Source organism: Loxodonta africana, chromosome Y, assembly GCF_030014295.1.
Source record: "Loxodonta africana isolate mLoxAfr1 chromosome Y, mLoxAfr1.hap2, whole genome shotgun sequence".
In the NCBI taxonomy this organism is placed as follows: domain Eukaryota; kingdom Metazoa; phylum Chordata; class Mammalia; order Proboscidea; family Elephantidae; genus Loxodonta; species Loxodonta africana.
Genome location: NC_087370.1, coordinates 16615432 through 16636100, shown reverse-complemented (window position 1 = coordinate 16636100; position 20669 = coordinate 16615432). Strand labels below are relative to the sequence as shown.

The window sequence follows — 20669 nt, the reverse complement described above, 5'->3', positions numbered from 1 at the left end:
AACTCATTTCAGTATTTCGAAGTTCATTTATGGCTCACGTTATGGTCTATCTTGGTACATATTCTGTGGTCACTTAAGCAGAGTGTACATTCTGCTGTGGTTGGGTGGAATGTTCCGGAAATGTCCATTAGATCCTGTTGGTTGATGGTGTTACTGGGTTCTTCTGTACCTTGATGACTTTTCTGTTTGGTTAGTCCATCAATTGTTGAGAGAGCTGTGTTGAAGTCTTAAGCTGTAGTTTTAGGTTTGTCTATTTCTCCTTTCGATTCTATCGGTTTTTGCTTTACATACTTTGCAGTTCTTTTGTTTGGTGGACATATATTGGGGCCATGCTATATGTTCTTAGTAACTTAATCACTCAAGATTAACAAATGTGTTAGTTTTTTTCAGAAATCTGATGAAAATGAAACATCACTGTAGAGTAATACCATCTTGTTACTCTTAGGAAGTAATAAATTTATTGAAAGAAAATTTGTTCATGTGAAATAGAAAAAATGTGAAAGCAGACACAATATTTTGAGATGAAGGGATTACTATTATTTATAAAATCACTTTGTAAAAAAAAGTTTTCAATATCATCAGTAAGCGAGTAAGAGTAAACATTTTTATCTCATTCCTTCTACCTTAGTCTATTACCTGACAAAACTAGAAACTATCCTTGATTTTTGGCAGGCAAACTCAATATCAAATATTTCCTTTCCTTATGAGAAATGAAATGAACAAAAAAGTAAGAAGGGAGATAAAGTATAAGGAATTCACTTTAAGCCTGAAGACTTAATATTAAGCCCATCATGATATGTTTTAAAACACTTGACTGATGATATAAATATTTTAAAACACTGGCCTGTTTCTAAGCAGAGCATGGAGCCCTGGTCATGTAAGCGTTCAGAGCTTGGCTGCTAACAAAAGACAGAGAGTTCAAATCCACCAGCTGCTCCTTGGAAACTCTATGAGGCAGGTCTACTCTGTCTTATAGGGTTGCAATGAGTTGGAATTGACTTGACGGCAATTTTTTTTTCTTTTTTTAAGCAAAGCGTATTCTCCTTGCCTTAAGAAAAATGAGATGAATTCTGTACCTGATGTCCTGTTTTTCACAACTTATCATAAGCATTTTAAGGTAATCATTCCATGTTAGAAGGTTTTTCAGATGTAACACAAACCATTGAAGTATGTAACTATAAGGACCTACTTACTGAATTTGTACTTGTTTAATATTTAATGAACAGCCCAGGCTGAATTAGTTCCTGAGCTCAAAGGGCCAGAAATTAATGATTATGTTTTGGTATTAATTATCGTTACGTACTGGTATTCATTTTTAAATGCTACACTGTCTTCTGAGAAATGTGAAGTGAATAACTGAAATATAAATAAGGTCTTTGCCAGGAATCAGGATAAAGGTTTTGATTGTTATCTTTTTTTTTTTTTTTAACATATTACAGTGATTTATTTCTTCTGCTCTCTTTTTTTCAAAGTTTATTGATAAATTACTAGCTGTACCATGTTACAAAGGATGGAAATTGGACAGATAAGGTGAAAAATGGCTGGAGACCCAAAAGAAATCTAAGACATAAACACACCTGAAAAATAATTTATGTAAAATGGATATCAGATAGGTAAATATAAGCATTACTTCATTTATAAATATTTAAGTGAGGTATGCATACATAAAAACATAATCACAATGTATGATTCAGCTGCCTTTCAATTTTCCTTTAAGCCTCCTAACAACCTGGTTAATGACCTGGGTCTCTTGTTCAAAGAGTGGATATCCAGGAATTACTATACAGTTCCTGAATCTAGGGCTTTGGTCTGTGTTATTAACAAGATTACACAATTATTCCTTGATGAGACATATTTGGGGAATGGTATATTAAAGAACTCAAGTGGAACAATGATAGTGCTTGCTCACAAATTTCAAAACTTTCACCAAAAAATAAATAAATAAAGTAACCCTAAACACACCACTGTTTCACTGAAATCAGGAATTTAAGTCTATGACTCACCTTATTGAATAAAGAACATTTCCATTTTTGAAAATTCTTAGCAATTTGTTGTCTGTTGTAACTTCATGAAAGTTGGCGCCCTTTTCATTGGCAAAGAATAGATCAGGTTTCCAAATGGAATCCAACATGGAAGGGTCTAGGTCTAAAGAATCATCAGGGTATTCACTATATGCAAGGCGAGGTTCGTTCCATTTCTGACGAAGGAAGATATTTACTCTGTAATCCTATGATAAAAGAAAGAAAGAAACACCTGCTTTATTTATATTTAGGATCTCATAAGCTATCCTTCGGGCTTTTCTGAATTATGACGATATTCGCTGACATTGTGGTGAATTCTTCGTATTCCACAATCATCACTCATTTCCACCTACAAGAGCCATTCTAGTGCTAAGACACTGCCCATGTCTTCAGTAATCTATACAGTTCAAAAAAAAAAAAGTGTCTATATTTTACTGTTCCATTCATATTTTACTCTCTTGGTTTCCCAGAATAAAATATTAGATTGCTGTTAGGCACATATAATAAAATGTTTTCACCTTTGCATTTATTTTCTAGTATCATTTCTTTTAGTAGATAGGCAATAGTACCTAGGGATGCATTTAGTGAAATTTTCTTGTGATCCTTCTGTGCTATAAAAATGACATATATATTTCTTCACAATGAAAATACATTTTCTTATAGCTAATATAGCATGTAAGTTCTGTGAAACAGATGATTCGGGAAAAAATAAAGGGTGATTTTAGAATAACAAAGAGCATTATTGCCAACCATCCATAAAGAAAGTTTGGCTAGTGGTATTTCCCAATTAAGCCTTTCTTATTCAATTTTAAAAACAGCGGAGCCAATGATTTCTACCAAACTTTTGTTCACAATTTTTGGATTAATGATACAATGACAAAGATTGATAACCAGGTATGTGTATGTTTGTGTGTACAGAGTATATGAATATAAGCACTATATATGATTTTACACATATACTTTTCCCCTTAGATTTTTGAAATGAACAAATAAAATACTTAGAGTTCATCATAAGCAGGATTAAAGTTAAAAAAAAAAATTAAGAAAGAATTATTTGCATGAAAAATAGCCAAGGCTGGAGATATTTGGAGAAGCTGAACACCGATATTTATTGACTTTTTTATTCTTTCACTACCAACTTGCAAGTTGTCAGAATACGGTAAACAAGCAATCACAAAGAATGATTTTCTAATAGCAGGCCAGGTGAACTGCTTATATTGCAGGTAGGTCAAATTTATAGTTTGTAATGCATGTTACAAATCTATATAGGCCCTTTGGTCAATATTTCTGCAGTAAGACCACTGTCTTCTATCTGTAACTGAAGTTATATACCAGATAATATATTTTTTTCTGCTTGCTAGGTGCCCCACGGAAACCCTGGTGGCACAGTGGTTAAGTGCCACAGCTACGAACCAGTAAAAGGTTGGCAGTTCAAATCCACCAGGCGCTCCTTGTAAACGCTGTGAGGCAGTTCTACTCTGTCCTATAGGGCTGCTATGAGTCGGAATCGACTCGACAGCAAGAGATTTGTTTTTTTGTTTTTTCTTTTTTGGTTTTTAGGTGCCCCATGTATCTTCCAGAGTGACAATGCAGTTGCAGAGTTCACCTCAGCTTTTTTATCATAAAGCTAAGGATAGCATGGAAATCTCACCAGCCACAAATATCTGCAGAAATTGTAAGCAGGAATCTGGAACAAGCTTCTACCAGCCATGGTCAGGTCATCCTCTCTTAACCTAGAGTTCAGAGCACCATGAACCACACCATGAACTCATGGTGGCTGGGTCCAATTTCCTTTGCCATTCTGCTGTGCATGCCTCACCCCTAACTACCACCAAAGGAATTGCACTAGACAAATATCAACCTCCCTTGGCCTCATCTACAGGCGTAGGCTGAAGCAAGACAAGTTACAATGATATCAGCCAGGGAAGTTAACCGACCGATAATTTCCATTCAAAGTAATTACATATATATGTATATATTACATATGTATATATATGTATGTGTACATATATATACACACACACGTATACATACATAAGTGCTGCTCAGTCCTGTGGCATCCTCACGATCTGTGGCAGATCAGGTAGGATTTTCACCGGCTGATTTTGTGAAGTAGCTCTCCAGGCTTTCTTCCTAGTCCGTCTTAACCTGGAAGTGCCACTGGAACCCGTTCAGTATCATATCAACACACAAGCCTGCACTAACAGATGTATGGTGAGTGCACATGAAGTGCATTGGCTGGGAACTGAACCTGGGTCTCCTGCATGGCAGGAGAGAATTTTACCACCGAACGACCACTGAACTCTCAAGCTTATTATTTCATTAATTAGAGATAATTCATTATATCATGAATTTTATGTATTAGCTTTTCTAGTTTCAGCATTGGCATACTTTTACATTTTTTATCTTTATCATATATATAAATATAAATATACACACACACGTTTGTGTGTGTGTGTGTGTGTGCATGTGTAAAACCCTCATCTATCATAGTAAATATTTGCTCATACTGACATGGCACTTTTCTTCACATGCTGTAAGGCACATTATGGATTATTCCCACTACTCTTATAGCAAATTTATAAGGTAGGTGCTGTGATTTGCCTAGTTTTACAGATGTGGCACCTGGGGCAAAGTTAAGTTCTGTAGCTTCAACAAGACTACAGCTTTCAAGTAGCAGAGCTCTAATTCAGAACCCGAGGTTCGGGCTTCAGAGCTTTAGCCTCCAGGATATACTGCCAAATCAGAGGCACAAATTAAACTCTCCGCGTCATCATACCACCACCACTATCCATTTACCAGTGATTGGTCCCTCCAGATGATAAGTCCAAAGTAAACAAGACAAAGTCCTGCCATTCTCGCTTTTAAGGAATGTTATGGCTATACTTTCTCCAAGATAAATTTGTTCATTCTTGTGGCAACCCACAGTATCTTCAATATTCTTCGCCAATACCACAATTCGAATGTGTCATTTCTTCTTCAGTCTTCCTTTTTCATTGTCTAGCTTTAATATGCATATGAGATGTTTTAAAAGGCCATGGCTTGAACCAGGTGCATGTTAGTGCGACTTATTAATTAGAGAGGTATCTTTGTTTTTAACACTTTAAAGAGGTCATTTGCAGCAGATTTTCCCAATGCAATATGTCCCTCAATTTTCTGATTTCTGCTTCCATGGGCATTGATTATCTATCCAAGAAAAATGAAATCCTTGACAACTTCAGTTTCTTGGCCCTTTATCATGATGTTGTTTATTGGTCCAGCGGTAAGGATTTTTCTTTTATGTTCAGGTGTATAAGCCATATTGAAGGCTGTAGTCTTTTAGCTTCATCAGTAAGTGTTTCAAATGATCCCACTTTTGGCAAACAGGTTGTGTCATCTGCCTATCTCAGGTTGTTAATGAGTCTTCCTCCAGTCTCAATGCCTCATTCTTCTACATATTGTTCAGCTTCTCAAATTATTTCTTCAGCATATAGATTGAATAAGGTAGGTGAAAAAATATAACCTAGCTGCACAAATTTTCTTATTTTAAAGCACACTGTATGTATTCCCTTGTTCTGTTTAAGAACTACCTTTTGATCCATGTATAAGTTCTGCACGAGCACAATAAAGTGTTCTGGAATTATCATTCTTTGCAATGTTATCCATAATTTGTTATAATCCACACAGCCCAATGTCCTTGCACGGTTGATAAAACACAGGTAAACGTCTTTCTGGTATTCTCTGCTTTCAGCCAAAATCTGTCTGACATCAGCAATGATATCCCTCATTTCACATCCTCTTCTGAATCTGCTTGAACCTCAGGCAGTTCCCTGCTGATGTAATACTGCAGCCATTTTTTAATTTTCATTAGCAAAATTTTGATAACATGTGATGTTAATGATATTTTGATAATTTATGTATTCTGTTTGATCACCCTTTCTTTAAAATGGAAAAAAATTATTATATATATTTTACAGAAATAGAATTACGAAAAATGAATTAATGTTTATACTTTCAAGTTTTCTTAAATTCATTCAGAACATGTTTACTGAGCACATATTGTCAGCCTGAATTTAGTTTAGTGCTGGTGACACCAAACCAAAAGACAATTCCTTCAGTAAAATTGCTCATTATATTGGGGAGGATAAATTACAGACAGATGGCCATAGTTCTACGTTATAGGAATTACGTTGGAAGTGTACGCCTCATGCTCTGGAAACACAGGCAAGGAGTAGCTAAGAGAGATCAAAGGTGAAGGGTCAGTAAGACTTCCTGAGGAAAGCATAACGGATCTTGGTCTTCAAAATGAAAATATATTAGCTGGACAAACATTGGGGACTTATCATAATTTATGCTGTAATATTTTGACACAAAATCTGCTAATCATTGTATCTTTGTATGATTAGTACCTAAATTTTTCTATATTTTAGTGATTAGCTCATTATGTATTTCATTTTTATTTATTGAATACCTTCTGTGTAACAGGAAAGGTGCCGAGGGTTATAAAGTCCAGTTTATAGCAAAGGACAATGTATTGTGCCTGCCTCCTGGGTGCTAATACTTTAGGTGAGAAAAGAGGTATATAAGTAGAATGCTCATGAATAAAAGCAGAAAGCATGGAAAGACTATACATAAAAACATGAATTTTACTGATTTTTAACCAAGCATTACCCATTTTTAAAAAATAAAGGCTATGAAAAAAGAGGTCTTCCAAAACAAAATAAGGATGATATGATATAAAAAATGATTTTACGAACAAACTATAAAGAAGCTCATACCAATGAATAAGAATAACACAAGCAACCAAGTAGAGAAATGATCAAAGGGATGAAGAGGTATTTCTTAGGACAGGGGTCACAAATGGCTAATAAATATCTGGAAAAAAAATTCAACTTCATTACTGAATAAAGAAATGCAAATTAAGACATTAATAAGATACTAATTTATGAGCATTGAGTTGTTAAAAATAAAAAGTTTGGTGATGTCCGAATTTGGCTTGAATAAAGAGCAAAGCAATCTCTTACATTCTGCTGTTGAAAGTGGAAACAGATACAATTTTTAAAAAATTGAGACTACATTGTAAATTTGTGTAAGTGCTCAAGATACAAAATATTTATTTCTGAACATAAACCTTAGAGAAATTCTTACACATATGCACCACAAGAAATATGCAAGGATGTTTTAGCAGAACCGTTACCTGTAGCAATAACAACACTAACAACAAAACTGGAACCAATTGAAATATCCATCAGAAAGAAAATAGATAATAAATTATAATATGTTAACAAAACTGAATGCTACTATTTGCACCAATATGAATTAATCTTAGAATTGCAAAATTAAGTGAAAAATGCAAGTCCAGAAGTTATGTTATGACATCAGTTTTGTAAAATTCAAAAACGATATGTATCTATGTCTAAGTATATACATTATCTGTTATCTATATATAAATATATGTATAGTGAGTATATAAAATGGTAAGAGCAAACAAGGGGATTATAAACACAAGATTCATGATAGTTTTTACCTAGGGAAATGGTAGATTTTAAGAGAATGGGAGAAATTGGAGTGGATTATAAAGACTTTAATATTGTCATTTTCTAATTCTGAAGTGTTTATGTTATCTTCTTATTTGATGTTAATTTATACTTCATCTCTGACAAATATTCTTTATGTAAGTATTTACCAAAATACTGGCTCCAGGAATTGACAGAATGTCAATTGACATGTTTCAACAAACAGATGCTGTGCTGGAGGTGCTCACTCGTCTATGCCAAGAAATATGGAAGACAGCTTCCTGCCCAACTGACTGGAACAGATCCATATTTACGCCTATTCCCAAGAAAGGTGATCCAACCAAATGTGGAAATTATAGAACAATATCATTAATATCACATGTGAGCAAAATTTTGCTGAACATCATTCAAAAGCAGCTGCAGCAGTATATTGACAGGGAACTGCCAGAAATTCAGACCGACTTCAGAAGAGGACGTAGAACCAGGGATATCATTGCTGATGTCAGATGGATCCTGGCTGAAAGCAGAGAATACCAGAAGGATGTTTACCTATGTTTTATTGACTATGCAAAGGCATTCGACTGTGTGGATCATAACAAATGATGGATAACATTGCAAAGAATGGAAATTCTGGAACACTTAATTGTGCTCATGAGAAATGTGTACATAGACCAAGAGGCAGTTGTTTGGACAGAACAAGGGGATACTGAGTGGTTTAAAGTCAGGAAAGGTGTGTGTCAGGGTTCTATCCCTTCACCATACCTGTATGCTGAGCAAATAATCAAAGAAGCTGGACTATATGAAGAAGAACAGGGTATCAGAATTGGAGGAAGACTCATTAACAACCTGCGTTATGCAGATGACACAACCTTGCTTGCTGAAAGTGAAGAGGACTTGAAGCACTTACTAATGACGAACAAAGACCACAGCCTTCAGTATAGATTACACCTCAACATAAAGAAAACAAAAATCCTCACAACTGGACCAATAAGCAATGTCATGATAAATGGAGAAAAGATTGAAGTTGTCAAGGATTTTGTTTTACTTGGATCCATAATCAACACCCATGGAAGCCACAGTCAAGAAATCAAAAGACATATTGCATTAGGCAAACCAGCTGCAAAGGACCGGTTCAAAGTGTTGAAGAGCAAATATGACACTTTGAACACTAAGGTGTGCCTGACCCAAGCCATGGTATTTTCAGTTGCATCATATGCATGTGAGAACTGAACAGTAAATACAGAAGACAGAAGAAGAATTGACACCTTTGAACTGTAATGTTGGCAAAGAATATTGAACATACCATCGACTGCCAAAAGAATGAGCAAATCTGTCTTGGAAGAAGTACAATCAGAATGCTCCTTAGAAGTAAGGATGGCGAGAGGACGTCTTACATATTTTGGACACGTTGTCTGGAGGGATCAGTCCCTGGAGAAGGACATCATGCTTGGCAAAGTACAGGGTCAGTAGAAAAGAGGAAGACCCTCCATGAGGTGGATTGACACAGTGCCTGCAACAGTGGACTCAAGCATAACAACCACTGTAAGAGTGGCACAGGACTAGGCAGTGTTTCATCCCGTAGTGCATAAGGTCACTATGAGTCAGAACCAACTTGATGGCACATAACAACAACAACATGCCAAAATATTAATACCAAATATGAAATGAATAATGGTTACTGAAAATACCCTATACACTGTAGTGTTTCATCATGCATATACCTTTTGTAATATATTTTGTAATTTTCAACACGTTATCATTAGCAGATCCTATATGATGCTGTGGTAGGTTAAATAACAGCCCCCAAAGATATCACATTCTAATCCCCAGAACTGTGAATATATTATCTTCCATGGCAAAGAGGCTTTATAGATGTGAGTAAGTTGAGTATCTTGAGCTGAAATTACCCAGGTGGTCAAATGTAATCACAAAGGTCCTTTTAAATGCAGGTAGGGAGTAGAAGAGTCAGTGTGAGGGTTTTGTGATGTGAGGAAGACTTGGTCAGCCACTGCTGGCTGTGAAGATGGAGGATGAGCCAAGGGATGTGGGCAGACCCTGGAGTCTGGAAAAGGCAGTGGAATGGGTTCTCCCCTAAAAGCCTCCAGCTCTGCTGAAACCTTTATTTTAGCAGATGAGACCTATTTTGAGCTCCTTACCTCCAGAATGATAATAAATTTGTGATGTATTAAGTCACTAAATCTGTTGTTATAGCAGTAGTGCCAACTAATACATATTTTCTAAATTTAGGTTTTTGAAGAAGTTTCTAGAACAATAGATTTTTTGCCAGTCACTGGAGAAGGCAGAACATTTAAGGCAAAATCGCTGGATTCATACCAAATGTGAACGACTCCAAATCCTTCCACTTTGTTGTTGTGGTTAGTTGCAGTAGAGTTAATTCTGACTTGAGACAGCCCCATATATGTCCGAATAGAGTTTTCAAAGTGTGTACTGTGACCTATTAAAAGTAGATTTCCAGGTCTGTGTTCCAAGGTGCCTCTAGGTGCGTTTGAACCTCCAACTTTTCAGCCAGAGTCCAAAGCTTAACTATTTGTGCCACTCTGGGAATCCCTTTCTGCTTAGGGAGTCATAATCAGAGATGCTGGTACATTTCAAAATGGCCAGAAAGTAGTTTATTTTTCTCAAAGAAAGGACAAAGTCTAAACTCCCTTACAGCTGTCTCACTGGTTTAATTTTATAACATTTTCTAATCCTGAAGTTCTGCACAACAGAGGTGTCCATGTATCACCAAGCACAGAACACTAATGCTCAGTGGTGGAATAACTGCCCCTAATGTCATCTCCATAACATCCCATGCTGCCTGCACCATCTGCTCTATGAACCAGCCCTGCCATAAGGTGGGTGGCCATCTGGGGCCACTGTTTTAGTAATAATGGCCCTTTGGGAAAGTGTCTTACAATTTTCAGTTACTAAACCAACAGGAAAGAAAGCCATTTTGTAAGAACTGTTGAGAGACTCAGAAAGATTATTTCTAATCTCTTCCTGAAGTCTGCATTATCCACATCTTTAATTATTGTCCCAGAAAGGTACAGAATTATTTTAAAATTTAAAAAAGGTTAAAAAAATTGTGTATTCCAATTCTCAAAACACAAAATTAAACATTCCCAAGGATTAAAGTAGACTTTTAAAAATAAGTAGAAAATGATCTCATAAACAAAATCCATCCTGTTTTTCAGGAATTGAATTATTATTATTAATATTTTGCTATAACAGTATTATTTGAAGGACATATTAGTTATTATAATTCATGTGAATTATAACAATTCATGAGATTTATCACTATTGATTAGAACATAACGTGTGTTAAATCAATAAAACAACATTGTTCAGGTCTCATTCAGTAATTCCTATTTAAACATAAGCTTGAAAGTTAAAATACTGGGAAAAAAAAAAAGCAGTATATTCTAACCAAACACTACCCAACGGTTACGCTCCGATGTAAGAATTCCTGGAGACATAAAATTAGTCCTTGGGAACCTTCTCCCTTAAACTGAAAAATTTATTTCCACTAATCAGCTCATTCAGTTCGCGTATGCATGACTTTAAGGGTAAGCACCTGTACAGAGGTAATATTTCCAGTAGCTGCATAAATAGTGATTTATGTTGTTCTTTGGTTGTAAGGTAACAAGCTATTATCTGCCTCAATGTACTTCATAGCAGTGCTCCACAGGACCCCATTTATGTAGCCATTCTCTTCTGTCTTCTCCGCTCACTTCTAGCAAAATCCAAAACCAAACCCCTTGCCGTCCAGTAGATTTCAACTCATAGCAACCCTATAGGACAGAATAGAACTGTCTCATAGGGTTTCCGAGCAGTGGCTAGTGGAGTCGACCTGCCTCCCTCCCACTATTTTTTTCTGTAAACAGTATATACTTAATTGTGACCCTTCTCACAATTTGGGATAGACAGCCGGGTAGATGCTATCTCTCCTTCACTGCAAGTTGAGCCAACAAACATGTAAACTAGTTACCAGTTCCTGTTGAATGACTCTGACTCACAGCTTCCCTATGTCTGAATGAGTAAAATTGTGCTCCATATGGTTTTCAATCACAGAATTTTTGGAAGTAGGTCACCAGGCATTTCTTCTGAGGCATCTTTGGGTGGACTTGAACTTCCAACCTTTTGATGAGCATTCAAACTTGTTAACCATTTGCACGGCCCAGGAACTCCCCAGCCAACAGGCAGATAGGGAAAAAAGAAAAAAAGGCACACTCTCCCCTTCCTCATTTTTCTGCCCACTTGTTAGTTCTAAACCTTTATTCATTCCCTTTTGTACTACACTGAGTAGAAGAGGAAGTTTACATGTTCCTCCTGGCTTATGCAACGTAGACATGGAAATCCTATCACTACTACTTCATTCATGACCAAAAATGTACATCAAAAACCCAGTTACTCCAACATTGAATATGCTTAGAAGTTTGCTTTTATTTCTATTTAAATGCTAGTCACATAATTTGTATCTCGAAATTAAATAGTCATGACCAGTTACTCACAGGCATTAAGTTACAATTTATATATTTAACGATATGTGGCCTGCAGCATAATTTTTTTTTATTATTATCATTTAGGTGAAACTTTGCTTAGCAAATAGTTCCAAATTAAGCAGTTAATACACAAATTGTTTAGCGACATTGGTAGCCAACACTGCAATGTGTCGACACTCTTCCCTTCTCCACCCCAGGTTCCCTGTTTCCATTCATCCAGTTTTTGTGTCCCTTCCTGGTTCTCATCTTTGCTTTTGGGTTGGCATGCCCATTAGTCTCACATACATGATTTAACTGTGAAGCAGGTCTCTCATGTCATGAAATGGAAAAACTAGAATTAACTTTACACGGAAAGTAAAGAGCCCCAGGAGAAGTAAAGCATTACTAAAGAAAAGGAACAAAGTGGAAGGCCTCCTACTACCTGATCTCAGAACCTATTACATGATTATTGTAATCAAATCAGCCTTGTACTGGTACTGGTACAATGATTTTTTTTTCTTTTTTTTTTGTCTTTCATTAAACAATTGTTGTATCACTACTGGAATATACGACTTGGATCACAAGAAACTGAATCTTGAAGGAAATTAGGTATGAAATAGACTTTAGAACACCCTGTTGTCAATCAACACTACAGATGCTCTTCAATCAAGCAAGCATTTCATGCTTAGAGAATGAGTAATAGCTTCATAAAATAATAGTTTTTGAAGATTCTCCAGCTAGTGTGTTTCCTTGAATGTCTGGTGTAAACGGTATTATATTTTATTAGGTGTCTGTGTATGTGTGTATTTTAATTCCTTAAAAGTGGAACAACACATATAACATAAAATTTACCATTAGTGACACTTTGTACATGCACAATATTGTGCAAAAATTTTCACTATTTCCAGATCACCCAAAAAGAAAGTCCCATTCTCCCCTTCTCCAGCCCCTTGCTGTTGTTAGGTGCCATTGAGTAGATCCTGACTCATAGCAACCCTACGTACCTCACAACAGAACACTGCCTGGTCCTGTGCCATCCTCACACCTTTGCTGTGTTTGAACCCGTTGTTGTAGCCACTGTATCAATCCATCTCATTGAGGGTCTTCCCCTTTTTCACTGATCCTTTACTTTACCAAGCATAATGTCCAGAGACTGGTCCCACCTGATAATATGTCCTTAGTACACAAGACAAAGTCTCTCCATCCTCGCTTCTAAGGTGCATTCGGGCTGTACTTCCTCCAAGACATATATGTTTTTGTGGCAGTCCATGGTACATTCAGTATTCTTTGCCAACACAGTAAGTCAAAAGAATCAGTTCTTTGATCTTCCTTATTCATTGTCCAGCTTTCGCATGCATGTGAGGATATCGAAAATAACGTGGCTTTGGTCAGACCCATGTTAGTCATCAAAGTGACATCTTTGATTTTTAATCATTTAAAGAGGTTTTTTTTTTTTTTTTTGCAGCAGATTTGCCCACTGCAATATGTCATTTGATTTTCTGAATACTGCTTTGGAAACTCTGGTGGCATAGTGGTTAAGAGCTATGGCTTCTAACCAAAACGTTGGTAGTTGGAAACCGTCAGGTGCTCCTTAGAAACTCTATGGGGCAGTTCTACTCTGTCCTATATGGTTGCTATGACTCGGAATCCACTTGATGGCAACGGGTTTGGTTTTTTGGTTTTGCTTCCATACTCGTTGATCGTGGATCCAAGTAAAACAAAATCCTTGACAGCTTCAATCTTCATTTATCATGATGTTGCTTATTGGGCCAGTTGTGAGAATTCGTGTTTTCTTTATGTTGTTATCCATACTGAACGCTGTAGTCTCTGATCTTCATCAGTAAGTACCTTAAGTCCTCTTCACCTTCTGCAAGCAAGGTTGTGTCACCCACATAACGCAGGTTGTTAATGAGTCTTCCTCCAATTCTGATGCCCTGTTCTTCTTCATACAGTCCAGCTTTTTGGATTATTTGCTCAGCATACAGATTAAGTGTGGTCAAGGGATACAACCCTGACGCACGCCTTTCCTGACTTTAAACCATTCAGTATTCCCCTGTTCTGTTGGAACAACTGCCTCTTGATCTATGTATAGGTTCCTCATGAGCACAATTAAGTGTCCTGGAATTCCCATTCCTCCCAATACTATCCATAATTTGTTATAATCCACACAGTGTATTGCCTTTGGCTAGCTGATAAAATACAGGTAAACACCTTTTCAACTGAGATATTTCAACAAGTTTCAGAGCCTCTGCTGACACCCATTTTGGTCCTTTCTTTCTTTCCTATCTTTTTAATGACCTTTAGCTTTCTTCATTTATGATATCCTTGATTTCGTCTCATAATACATCTGATATTCAGTCTTTAGTGTTCAATGAGTCAGATCTATTCCTGAGATGGTCTCTAATTGAGTTGGTGTATCCTAAAGCTCATGTTTTATTCTCCTGGACTAGTTTTAATTTTCTGCAGCTTCAGCTTAAACTTACACATCAGCAGTTGGTGGTCTTTTCTGCAGTTAGCCCTTGGCCTTGTTCTGACAGATGATATTGAGCTTCTCCATTGCCTCTTTCTTCAGATACAGTTAGTTTGATTCCTGTGTATTCCATCTGGTGAGGTTCACATGTATAGTTGCCATTTTAGTTGTTGAAAAAATCTATTTCCAATGAATAGGTAATAGTTTCTCTTGTAAAATTCTATCATGCAATCTCCGGTGTCCTTTTTATCACCAAGACCATATTTTCCAACTACAGATTGTTTATCTTTATTTTCCGTTTTCACATTCTAGTCACTGGTGATTATCAATGCATATAAAATTACACGTTTGATCAATTTTAGACTGCAGAAGTTGATAGAAATCTTCAGTTTCCTCATCTTTGGCATTACTGGCTGGTGCGTGAATTTGGATAACAGTCGTATTAACTGATCTTCCTTTTAGGTGTATGGATATTGTTCTATCGTTGGCAGCGTTGTTCTTCAGGGTAGATCTTGACATGTTCTTTTCAATAATGAATGCAACACTGTTCCTCTTCAATATTATGTCATTGCCGTCATCGTAGACCATATGATTGTCTGATTCAAAACGGTCAATACCAGTCCATTTTAGCTAACACCCGGGATATTTATCTTAAAGTGTTCCATTCCATTTTTGACAACTTCTAATTTTCCTAGATTCATACTTCTTACATTCCATGTTCTGATTACAAATGGATGTTTGTAGCTATTTCTTCTTATTTTGAGTCACAGCACATTAGAAAATGAAGGTCCCAAAAGCTTTACTCCATCCACATGATTAAGGTCCACTCTTTGAGAAGGCAGCACTTCCCCAGTTGTATTTTGAGTGCCTCATCTTCCAGCACTATATCAGACAATGTTGTACTGCTATTCAAAAGTTTCACTGGCCAATTTTTTTAGAAGTAGATCACCAGGTCCTTCTTCCTAGTCTGTCTTAGTTTGGAAGCTTCATTGAAACCTGTCCTCTATGAATAACACTGCTGGTATTTGAAATACCAACTGCATAGCTCCCAGCATCAAAACAACATGCAAGCAATCACAGTAGGAGAAACTGACAGATAAATGCTGCTTTCTGTCTCTGGACTTACTTACTCTGGAAATTTCATATAAGTAGAATCTTACGATACACGACCTTTTGTGCATGGCTTCTTTCACTTAGCATTTATTTACACACTCAATTTTCCTAGTTCGGAAGGATTTTCAAGGTTCATTATATGTGTGTTTTGAAATGTATTTAAAACATAGAAACCATCTGTTTAATTTATAGAAACTTGAAGGTTCCCATGGAGCAAATTATATAGGCAAGGTGATGTTTTTGGTGGTTAAGCTAATAGGCTCTGGAAACAGACAGCCTGGATTCAAGCCTCATCTTCAGTTCGCTCTCCTCTTTTGGCTCTGGATATTTTTGGAGCCCTGATGGCACAGCGTTTAAGAGTTTGGCTGTTAACCACAAAGGCTGGCAGTTTGAACCCACCACACACTCCTTGGAAACACCATGAATCAGTTCTACTCTGTCCTACAGGGTCATTTTGAGTCAGAATCGATTGAATGGCAATGGGTTTATATATATATATATATATATAAAATATCAAAGGGAATTATATATATAGGAAGAGACAGACAGAGTGGGAGAGCCATGGTGGCATAACGATTAAATGATTGCCTGCTAACTGAAAGGTTGCTGTTCAAATCCATCCAGCCACTCTGTGTGTGGAAGACCTGGTGGTCTGTTTCCATAAAGATTACTAGATTACAGCCAAGAAAACCCTACTGGGCAGCTCTACTCTGTCACATGGGGGCCACTATGAGTTGGAATTGAATTGATAGCACCTGACAATAACATATTTGAAATAAAACCAATCCTTCACCTTTGAGTTGATTTCCACTCATAGTGACCTTATAGGACACAATAGAACTGTCCCATAGAGTTACAAAGGAGCAGTTGGCAGATTCAAACTGCCAACCTTTTTTTAGCAGCCAAACACTTAACCACCGTGCCCCCAGGGCCCTACGCGCACACACACACACACACACACACACACACACATATAACTGACACTACCCTCGTGGCGTCGTGGTTTAGTGCTACAGCTGCTAAACAAACTGTCGGCAGTTCAGATCTGCCAGGCGCTCCTTGGAAACTCTATGGGGCAGTTCTACTCTATCCTATACGGTCACTATGAGTCAGTATCGACTCAATGGCAGTAGGTTTAGTTTGGTTTTGGTTTTATATATAATATATACATATAATATACTCCCATCACAATTCACAGTCATCATTAGTAACAAAAAGTTATACTCTTTGTTAGTATAATTTTATCTATTATTTTGTTGTTGGGAATATACGTAGCAAAACACACCAATTTAATAGTTTCTACATTAGCTGCTTAGTGACATTAATTACATTCTTCAAGTTGTGTAATCATTCTTATCTTTCTTTTCTGAATTGTTCCTCCCCATTAACATAAATTCACTGCCCCACAAGGTTCCTATCTAATCTTTAGAGCTGCTGTTGTCAGTTTGATTCCATATATTTGCTAAAAGAGCATAATGCTCAAGGCAGACGTTTTTAACTAGTTAGCCAAAATTATTGTTTGATTTTAAGAAGAATTCAGGGAATATTTATGGTTTAAGGTTTAAGTACTATCTCAGGACAATAGCTTCAGGGGTTCATCCTACCTTCAAGGGTTTAGGATGTCTGGAGTCCATGGGAATTTGAAATTTTGTCCTACATTTTCCCCCTTTTGATCAGAATTCTTCTGTGGAATCTTTGATCAAAATGTTCAGTAATGGTAGCTGGGCACCATCCAGTTCTGGTCTCATGGTAAAGGAGGCAGTTGTTTGTGGAGGCTATTAGCTCCATATCCTCCTTTGTTCCTGACTGTCCTTCTTCCTGTGTTGTTCCAGATGAATAAAGACCAATTGTTTTGAATTGGACTGTTAATTGCAATTGTTTAAGATCCCAGACAACTATGCATCGAATTAGGAGGTAGAACAGAGGCACTAAACATGTTGTTAGCCCACTTAACTGGAAAGTCCCATGAAACCATGACCCTAAACCTACAAACAAAAAAATCATATTCTATGAGGTGTTTGGTTGTACATAAGCACACTCAACAGTTATCGTTTTTGTTGTTGTTGTCGTTGTCATAAACATATCACACAACTTTTGCCAGTTCAAGTTGTACAGGTGTACAACTTACTGACAGAAATTACAATAATCAGTTGTGCAACCCCACCCCTAATCAAAGTGATATTTCCCTCTCTGCTAACCTCCCACCCCCATTTCTCCTCCCTCCCACCACTAGTAACCACTAATAAAGTTTTTCTGTATACATTTGCCTTTTTATATACTTGAGGTCATACAATATTTGTCCTTTTGTGATTGACTTATTTCATTCAGCGTAATGTCTTCCAGCGTCATCCACATTGTACCATGTATCAAGACTTCATTTCTCCTATTAGCTGTGTAGTATTCTATTGTACATATGTGTCTTAGTCATCTAGCACTGCTATAACAGAAATGCCAGAAAAAGACTACTTTAACAAAGAGAAATTTATTTCCTCACAGTCTGGTAGCCTAGAAGTACAAATTCAGGGCATCGGCTCCAGGGGAAGACTTTCCTATCTCTGTGGGCTATAGGAAGGTCCTTTTCATCAATCTTCCCCTGAACTAGGAGCTTCTCTGTGCAGGAATCCCAGGTCCAAAGGACGTGCTCTGCTCCCAGAAGTGCTTTCTTAGTGGTATGAGGTCCCCCATGCTCTGCTTGCTTCCCTTTCATCTCTTGTAAGATGAAATGAAGTGCAGGCCACACCCCAGGGAAACTCCCTTTACATTGGATTGGGGATGTGACCCGAGCAAGGGTGTTCCATCCTACCCTAATCCTCTTTAACCACAGGCAGAGATTATGATTTATAACACATAAGAAAATCACAAAATGGAGGACAACTGAGCCAATACTGGGAATCATGGCCTAACCAAGTTGACATATATGTTTGGGGGACACAATTCAATCTGTGACAGTATGTATCACATTTTGTTTATCCATTCATCTGTTGATAGGAATTCTGGGTGTTTCCACATTTTGGCTATTGTGAATAGTATTACAACAAACATAGGTATACAAGTCTCTGAGTCTCTGCTTTCTAGCCTTTTGGGTATATACCTAGGAGTGGAATTGTTGAAAATGCTACTCTTAATTGAAGAGTGATTATTCTTTTCTTTCAAGCATAAAAGTAGATACTTTGAATTTGCAGTGTAAAAAAAAATTAAAATTTATTAATTAAAATTTATCTTGCATGTTACTTTTCAAGAACATATTCTTTTGTAGGTCTAACAGCTTTACTTAACATTAAACATACTTTTCACGATTTTGATTTCTGACACTGTCAGAGTATATCTATTGACTTCCTTGTAATCAGGTCTTATTTTAATATTGTATGTAATTTAGGAGTAATGTTATAGGATTAACAAAGGAAAGAGGAATTATTTGGAGCCTACATAATTCAAACATCACCGAAGTAAACAAAAGATCTGGCAGTAATCTCTGCCTCGAGTGTTTTAATTAAAGATATCTAGATTTTTAATTATATACCTACTTTTTTTAAAATATAACTTATTACTTTGGTATATTCACAGTTTTCTTCACAATTTTAATAACTAATACTTAGCAGCTTGGTGTTTGGGGAAAAGATATTGTTTAGTAAAGAAGAACAAAGGAATATATATCACTTGCAAAGGATCTTTGTTTTGTTTGTTGTTATATTTGTCCTCATATAAATTACTCCAATAGTTCTTTTTAGTATTTTCAAAATTTTCTCTACACTGAGGCACGCTATTACATTTTAAAACTTAATTTATATTTTAATATAGAAATCCACCAGGCACTTCTTCAAAACCCTATTGAGGCAGTTCTACTATGTCCTACAGTGTCGCTATGAATCGGAATTGACTTGAAGGCAAGGTCTTTCTTTTTTCTTTTTGATATGTCTCTTGGGAATAATCTTTAATTCATTGGGGCTTATATCGTGTATCATCAACTATCAAATTCTAGAGGCAGAAAATTTAAAAAGAAAAGTCCCACTATGGAAAAGTCTTAGTGAGTAAAGTAGTCCCTGTCCAAGACAAAATTAAATTATACTTGGAAAGCTGTTTTCTTCTGAGCAATCTAGATAATTCTTGATTTAGCTGTTTATTGATTTGGAAACTGGTCAAGAAGCTGTGTGAAACCAATTAGTTGCACTGAAAACCATAGAGGAATTAACTTTTTGGGGGAACTCTTATTAAATATTGCAGCCTTATTTGGGATAATTATTGAGAGCAACAGATGAAACTTTTGCTTCTTCAGCATCAAAACAAATAACCACTTTAAAAATTTATAATTTACTCATAGCATAATTACCTAAATAATACATATGCCACCCCTCGAATCAGAATTAAAATCAAATGCAATCAATTATTATATATTTTAATTCTTGAGTAGACAATACATTTTAACATTTCTTTATTTACAGATTCTGGGTGGTTATATTTACAGATATTTGTAATTATGCATACATATTTAAAAGTATTCAGGTGTATAGTATCTTCTAGACCAAAGATAAATAGCCATACCTAGGTGTATTTTTCACTTTTCATTCAAACATTTAGTAACCTCTGGGTGTGATCTTTTGAGTATATAAACTTGGGGACATGCATATTTTATCAAATGCAAATCTTACAGAAAGTTTAACACAATGTGTGAGCTGAAATTTTAGAAATACTTAAATATGGTTATTTCATTTCCACATTGTACTTTGTCCTGGCCCATTTCTGAATCTATTGAGATATTCTTCTTCTCATGAAATTAGTTTGCTATTTATATTTGAATATTTTCAGGACAGGAAAACACATTAACTGATAAGAACAGTGGGAGTAAATGAAATGTCTTTGCTAATGCCATATTATAGGACAAGGTCAGAAACAGATCTCTCTAATTTTCATTTGGGCCTTGAGGGCATTAAGTAATTCAGGATGATATACAATATACTGCTTACTACAAGTTATCTTATCTCAAAGGCAAAGTCTCTTTTAGGCTAGTATATCATTTTCTCCCATCCGCCAGTAGAATACCATTGAGTGACCAGTGCTGATGCCGTGCAAAAAGGAAAAATTGCCTAGCAGA

General features: G+C 36.3%; 1 protein-coding gene across 1 annotated transcript in view; it reads right to left on the bottom strand.

Annotated features, from left to right (window-relative positions):
- LOC135229035 (glycine receptor subunit alpha-3-like) overlaps positions 1 to 4877 on the bottom strand; it is a 92161-nt gene extending 87284 nt beyond the window's left edge. The window contains exons 1-2 of the mRNA XM_064278770.1: positions 4821 to 4877; positions 2004 to 2227 (exon numbers count right to left, since the gene is read on the bottom strand). Of these exons, the coding sequence (XP_064134840.1) occupies positions 2004 to 2227; positions 4821 to 4877 (281 nt within the window). The remainder of the gene's footprint in view (positions 1 to 2003; positions 2228 to 4820) is intronic.
- Between the last annotated feature and the right edge of the window lie 15792 nt (positions 4878 to 20669).